The sequence below is a fragment of the Saimiri boliviensis genome, chromosome 8 (genome assembly GCF_048565385.1).
Source record: "Saimiri boliviensis isolate mSaiBol1 chromosome 8, mSaiBol1.pri, whole genome shotgun sequence".
In the NCBI taxonomy this organism is placed as follows: domain Eukaryota; kingdom Metazoa; phylum Chordata; class Mammalia; order Primates; family Cebidae; genus Saimiri; species Saimiri boliviensis.
This window is the reverse complement of record NC_133456.1, coordinates 2,809,725-2,817,390: the sequence shown is the minus strand read 5'-3', so window position 1 is coordinate 2,817,390 and position 7,666 is coordinate 2,809,725. Positions and strand designations below refer to the sequence as shown.

Below are 7,666 nucleotides of genomic sequence, written 5' to 3'. Positions count from 1 at the left end.
TTGATTAAGGCAGCCACTCCACCCGCATGGCTATACATTTTGAGCAACGTGATGTAGGGGGGAAGGACACACATGTGGACCTCAGAGGTAAATATACCCAGGTTAGAATGATAGTTCTGCTGAATTGGGGGCTTATCATTGTCAGTATTCTTCTTCTCAGTGACTGCCATTTAGTAAACGCTTCCTGTGTGTCAGGCATTATGGCAACCGCTTTCAAAACACTGTTAACACATTTATGAAATTGGTACCGTCATCGTTATTTTGGAATTTAAAATTTAGTAATTAGGGGTGGAAGCACTAGAGTTAAATGGACAGCTTAAAATGCCACCTCTGTGACCCTGGGCTTTCTCTTGACCTCTCTGCGCTCAGTTTCTTTATCCATTAGATGGAGATGATGGCAATGTCTGCCTCTTAAACTGTTTCGAGGAATAAATGTCTTAACATGTGTAAACTGATTCAATCAGAGTAAGCATTTAAATATCATCAATACTGATAATATAGAGATGAAGTTTGCTCAAGGGCATTTCATTAGTAAGTGGCATCCATCGTTAACCAGTAGAATATTCCAGCATTGTCATGATGCTTAACCTTTGTGCCTCAGTTTTTCTTAATGGTAAAATGGGGTTAATACCATATCTCTTGCAGAGGCACTATGAAGATTAAAATACAGCAAAGTAGGTAAAAATTCTATTACAGAACTCTGTCCATAGTTGAGGCTCAGATAGCTCAATATTGCTCTATATCTCTGCATCTACATCTGTAGAATATATGTGTATACGTGTATGTATTATACATAATGCATAGCTTTGTAGCCAAAGACTTACTCTTAAATGTTTTTCATAACAGGAACTACAGAATGGCTCAAAGTATATTTTTATGAATTTACTCCCATTTAAAAGACTTGGGTGGTTTACTGGATAATTAAAAGCAGTTTCCTTCTTAATAAGGTTTTATTTTCTATTTTTAAGATTTTAATAATTTTTAATATGTCATTTCTGGATTCTGTAAAATAGTTCATCAGATTCAAAACTGCCTAAATGCTTCTTTCATAAATGCAGATCTGCCAGAATTTCAATTTTTATATCACAGAGGGAAAAGACACAGTTATAACTTAGCAGAAAGAAAGAAATGGGATGATATGTTTTTGCTGTTGTGCTTTTTTTTTTTTTTTTTTTTTTTTTTTTTTTTGGTGTGTGTGGGAAAGGGTGTGATGTCATCTTGTCTCCACCCCCTGTGAGTAAGCCCACGGCACAGCTAAGTGCAGCCGCCCGCCTCTGTCACTGGGAGACAGTCCACTTAAATGCAGCTCCAGGGTTGCGAGGCACCCACCAGCATCATTCCCCGTGCGAGGTGGCAAATGCAACATGCTCTCCAGCTTGGGGTGCCTACTTCTCTGTGGAAGTATTACACTAGTCCTGGGAAATGCACAGAAATTGCCAAAAGGCAAGTAGCCTGATGTTTTATGTTTTAAAAATAATATTAAGATATAGTCATTTTTAAATGTTGATTTTAAATACGATCTGCTTTACCAAATGGGGGGAGTAGAGTTATTCTTCAGAGAGTCAAAGCTCAAATGTGTGAAGGGGTCGCTTAAACTTTTACTTTCCCTTCCTGTTGCTTACTTTTCAATTACAGCTCTTGATTGCAAAAATGAAAACCAGCTTATTACATTGAGCAGCTGTTCATCAGAGCTTGAACTGTATGCTTTCAAACTGTAGTACTTGTGTATGTAATCATGTTATGTGAATGGATATTATAGTCTGTTAAAAAGAGTCGTTTGGTGTTTTTATCCTCCTCCCCAGAGACTGAATCAGTACTAGCTTAAGATTCAAAAGAAGCTAATTCTGAAACCTTGACTCTCTGGTGTGAACCTCAAACATACCTGTTGACTAGGAGGCTGAGGGAGTCCACACATCCGAAGTATTGTGTGCTCATTTGCAGACACAGCCCTCCAGAGGAGTTTGGAAGAGGGCTTGATCTGTTGGACAGGACACTCCCCCTTTTCCTGGCTAAATTGCTCTCATTTTAGTGTTGGTATTTTGTTTACAAATGTTATCAGAAGAAAATTACAATTTCTAAAGTTAGACCCTAAAAACAACCCTGTGAGCCCATCAGAATCAAAACAAGAGACTCCCGCCTCTCTCCTGTCTCTGAACACAAATGTTGCATGTACTTTTGTTCATCTGCAGAGACACTTTTCTAAGCCAACTCTAGGTCTGTGAAGGCTTTTTATGGTTGCAGACTGCTGTAGTCAGCAGGATTATGAAAAACAGGCTGGAATTTACCGTACAGTCATGATGGAAACATCAGAGGTATTGTTGAGCCGCAGGCTTGTAAGGAACCTGGTGTGTCTAAAGTCAGAAAGGAAGGTTGTTGGTGTCAGAATATCCAAAAGATCATCCCTGGGTCCCCTCTCTGGGTACTTTGCCCCAGGATTATCTTGTCCCAAGTGAAAACTGTTCTTTCCTTGGTGGGTAAAGTGAAACTTGAATCCAGCCTGTGAAGGCTGAAGCAGTTGGCTAGTTGATATTTCACATGATGATGTGAACAGCAATAGAAAAGAGTAAGTAAACCTTCTCAATTCTGATCGAACAATTAAAGAAAAATAAAAAACAAACACTTTTAGATCTTTTTCTACCAAGAGTTTTGCTCCTTGATCACAATAAAACTGTGATTTAAAGAAATCAATTATGAGCCACAAGCATTCAGTTAGTTGTTACTACTATTGGAATATTTAACAGTGACATACCATTTGAGTAGAATCTGGGGGTTTTCTCAGGCTTAATACCTACAGATGGCTTTTATTTTACTTTTAATTTTTTACATAGTTTGATTTAGCCATAACTTTGTTACTGCAAACTTCTGCAAAATCCCAGTGCTTTAATTATTATGTTGCAATCACTACACACAAATCTCTTGACACAATTTTTCTTTATTTATAATGGCAAAGAAAAAAAAAATAGCTGTCAAAAATGGCCACAAAGCTTTTGTTGTTTATTGCACTTTAATCCAAAGTGTTTTCATTCAGGTTTCTTTTGTAAATTAAAAAATATTTGTAGTTTTTGGTAATTTGGAGAAAAAAAACCATCAAATTATAATAATTATAAAAGAAATGGCGAGTTTTGTTTTTAATACTATGTTTTTTCTTTATTGTGAAAGCTACTGAGGACCGTTTAGCTGAAGTCACCTTTTTCAAACCGTGCTCAAGGCATAGGTGCTCTGTCTGTCCTGCAATGGGTAGAGTTTGGGGTGAGGGCAGCTGATTCTTGTCAATAACTTGGGGAGTCTTTTTGGTGGGATCACAGTGTTAGCAGTTTGCCTATTCTCAGGAAAAATAAAAAAACCTGTCCAACTTTTCAAAGCCATTGTTTCTCAAACTCATTGGACTAAGAATCTAGTTTTCTATAGACGATCTATACTATCTTAGCATGGGTCTGTCTGTCACAGGACACGTTAGGGAAATGCTGAGTTGAAAAAAAGAAACAAGAAAAAATGAGTAAAAGCTTTTACCTTTATTCTTCCTTCTAGTTTAGAGTCGGTTAAATACTCTTTGTGGTTTCAGAAGTGGTTAGAATTTTGGAGCTAGAAAAGACATTCATGATCACTTAGTGATTCCCAGACCTTTGGATTTATGGACCAACACAAATACACAAAGACTTTAATATCAGCGTTCTACTATAGAAGGCACACTTGAATTTTGCTATGTGAGGATGCTCAAAGGAAACAGGGGAGAATGCCCAGTGTTTATAAAAGGAAACCATTTAAACAGATTTCTAAAATAAATCAATTTACCTTCATAAGTAAGTCTATTGTTATTTTCCTCACTTTCCCACAGACTAATGAAAAATTGATCACAGGCCAGTATTTGGAAAGCACTGACCTAACATAACCATTTATTTTACAAAGGAAGATACCCCAGTGCGTGACAGATTTAGTTACTTTCCCATGTTAATGTGGAGCCAGGACTTGATACCTCGCTTCTCATTCAAAATCCATGTTCTAACCTGCTTCTTGCCAGATAGGCTCCTCTGACCCCAACCTTAGGAACGATTTCCTGCAGTATGCATGTGAATGCTGCCTATCCCTCGAATAAAACAGTTTCTTGTAAATTTCTTAAACATTATCTTAATTTTTACATTTTTCATAAGAACATACCGACATTTTTATGTACATATGATATACATACATATATGGTTATTTATATTAAGTCAGTTGTTACATGTAGTATACCTATTTGCATACCTAGCCACATACTTTGTATAAAGGTAAGGTATTTGAAGATTCTTGCTTACTTTTTAAAAGCTTGGAGACTGTTATTAATGGACCCTTTCCCTTCCCCACCACTTAATGACTATACTTTTGGCAAATTGTTTATTTTTGTTAGCCTCCGTTTTCTCATTTGTAACATGGGACTAACGATAACTATCTCATAGTGTTTCAGGATTAAATGAGATGAGAGATGCAAAACCTTTAGTAATAAGTCTGAGACGTAACAGATTTTCAATAAATCCTTATTAGAGTCACAGAAAAGGGGATCAACATTGAAAAATACGCACACCAAATACCACATGATCTTGTATTCAAAGTGTAAGACAAATCTCTTGTGAGGTAGGAAGCGAGGTGGTGTGGTCTTGGCAGAAAGATGGGATGAAGGAATTCAGGATTGTTCTACAACAAGGGAAGCCTGCTGCTGCATTCTAGCCTGACCGTTGTCTGCCATATGGCCAACATTACCCTGTGGAAAGCCGTACCTTTGCTTTAAGATCAGCTTTTCCATGAGGATTCGTGAGATGTCATAGACCCTCCAGGTGAGATCCTGTTAAGCTGGTTTTTCAGGAGGTGAATTAGACCATACTAGAGAAGAATTCTCACGTTGTTTTATACCTTTGGAAGCCCCTGTGCTCCAGCTACCTCTCAGAATCTTTATTCTTGGCGCCGTTGAACTTTTATCTTTTCCCGGCGAACAGGTTAAAATAAAAACCAGTGAGAACAATATGTAATGAAAGGAGCCAACAAACTCTTATAATTGGACAGAAGGGCCTTGAAATACCTTTGTGTGGAAACTCCAGTATACAGAAGCTTGTCGTTAGCCCAAAGGCGAAGGCTATGACTTTTAGGCAAGTGTGAGAAATACCACAGAGGAACAAGATGCAAGTGTAATCAGATGGGCAGAGGACATGGGGATCTTGGGTGTGACTCTTGGGATATGACAGATGGAAGAGGCAGCTGGCTCTTTTCTTTGGGTTCTTACCTAATAGAGTAAAATCTGTGACTTTAGGAACAAAACACACAGAGCAGATGATAATCATAATAGTAACTGCCATAGCTATTGATAACTATTACAGTTATTATTATCATATATAACATTCTTTGAGTATATCCTACATGTGGTAATTTTGTGCTTCATATTTTTAATGTGGGAAATCTAATTACATTCTTGAAACTCTCCCATTGTCTTTGTTTTGTGGGTCTGTGACAAAATACCTGAGACTAGGTAATTTGCAAAGAACAGAAATTTATTTCTCACAGTTCTGAAAGCTGCAAAGTCCAAGATCAAGGTGCTGGCATCTGGTGAGGGCCTTCTTGCTGCATCCTCAGATTGTGGAAGGCAGAAAGGCAAGAGAAGGATAAACTTCCTCCATAAGCATTTTTTAAGGGTACCTAATCCCATACACGGAAATCCTCATGGCCTAATTGCCTCTTAAAGGCTTCAGCTCCTAATGCTATTGCACTAGCAAGACCTGCATTTTGGAGGGAACACATTCAAACTGTAGGACTTATGAAGTAGGTAAACCTATTATTCCCATTTTACAGAACATAAAATTGTGTCTCAGAGTATTAATGTACTCCCAGTCACACAGCTAGAAAGTGGCAAAAGACTGTACCTTTAATTTTGATGCAATACTGCTTCCCTGCTCTATGTAAAGATACATGAATTTGTTCAAGTCACAAATTATACTGGATGGATACACAGAGCACTGAGGCTGGAAGGACGAAGCCTGGCACTTGTCTTCAGGGAGCTGATCAGTTTGTGGAGGAGATAAGAGAGTGGTGTGGAAGAGGATAATTACAGTCGAGTGGGGTCATCCTTCAATGGGTGAAGCACAAAGCATTTTGAGAACACGAAGGATCCAATCCAGACAGGAGGTATGAAGAATTATGAGGGAATAAGAAACCCATATAGAGTTCTGGAGTATAAACACAAGTTAGGACAAGGAGAAGGATGGCTGAGAGGTGAGGGGTCTTCTCAACAAAGGTAGCAGCTGGGCCAGAGCCCAGGCAACCCCAGGGGACAAAGCTCAGTGAGTGCTAAAGTACCGAGAGGGAAGCCTAGACAGAAATGCACACAAGCTGCAACTGTGCTTTCCTTGTCTCTATCTGGCCTGACTCCTCATGATTGATGACAAAGAGGAAATAAAATGTTGTCTTTGGAGGGGACGATTTTACATCTTGCTCTGTCAACTTTCCAGCTGCTCACCTGGAGCCTGGCTCTCACTCTCCATGGAGCCCGTCCAACCTCACTTTGACAAAACAGGAATGTGTCACTCCAACAGTTCAGTCCATTTCTCCAAAGGGTGGTTGATGCTTATGGGAGGCTGCAGAGGATCCTTTCCATCTTAGGTTATGGAACATAGGATACTGGTGAGAAGTGCAAAGCTTACTTGGTGTGGTTCTGCTTTTATTTGAGTAACATATATTTATGTATTTCTGGGACTCTATTAAAGAGTACATTAGAAAAAAAAATGCTTCTGCTAAAAAAATTTTTTAAACCACGAAGCAGGAAAATTATTTTAGCATCTTTTATAGCTCTAAAGTTTCTTGATAGTTTTATTGATGTGTTTGTCTATCAATTATTAAAGATTATTAGTAGTCCTTCATGATTCTTAGAACCATGATAATAACCATTATGTTACATAATAATGATTCTTAATGCTGTGTTTATATAAATTATCTCATTTTATCTTCACACTTGTGAAATATACATTATTATTATTTCCATTTCACAGATGAAGAAGCTTATAGGGTATGTTAGCTATCTGTTGCTGCATAAAAAATTTCCACGATAATTTTTAATTAATTATTAATAATCCTTAATGATCAATAGTCAACACATCAAATATAGATCATTAGGCATCTACTAGGTAAACTGAATGAGATACAGCCCCTCCTATAAAAGAACCTCATATTACAAAGGTAAAAATTGACCAAATATAATTTGTTCTGATGCTAAATTTTGGAACCCAAGGCTTAAAAAAATAAAGTTTTCTTGTGTTAATTATACATTCACTAGTTTAGTGTAGTTTTATAGACTGCTATGTTGGGCTATGAGATACTCTTAAGAATTTTGAGTATCTTCCCCTGTCTCTCTTCAAGAAAGTGAGGGTACAGGAGAACACTTGAAAATAGAAGAATTCATCAATACAATATTATAGCAAAGACCGTTAAAATGTTTTGTAAGTTAATGTGAGTTTACAGAAGGCTTTTTAAAGACATAAGTGAGGTGTTTAATGAAGGAAATCCCATTCAGGAGATGGGACCACTCATTCCATTTGGATCACCACCCTCAGAAAAATTTTCCTTTTGCTGTTCCCTGATTGCAACTTATAAAAGTAGGTAAAAACAACAGAATATTGAAGGTAAATAGATGAATTAATAAAAGTGATCT

General features: G+C 37.5%; 1 protein-coding gene across 15 annotated transcripts in view; it reads left to right on the top strand.

Annotated features, from left to right (window-relative positions):
• Positions 1 to 1,264: 1,264 nt before the first annotated feature.
• ABI3BP (ABI family member 3 binding protein) overlaps positions 1,265 to 7,666 on the top strand; it is a 248,398-nt gene continuing 241,996 nt past the window's right edge. For 13 of the 15 annotated variants that reach the window (XM_074403568.1, XM_074403564.1, XM_074403565.1 and 10 more), the window contains exon 1: positions 1,283 to 1,443. In XM_074403568.1, coding sequence (XP_074259669.1) covers positions 1,365 to 1,443 — 79 coding nt within the window. In that variant the 5' untranslated portion in view covers positions 1,283 to 1,364. Of the gene's footprint in view, positions 1,444 to 7,666 lie in introns of all 15 variants that reach the window. The other 2 variants (XM_074403572.1, XM_074403571.1) reach the window with 1 other exon arrangement.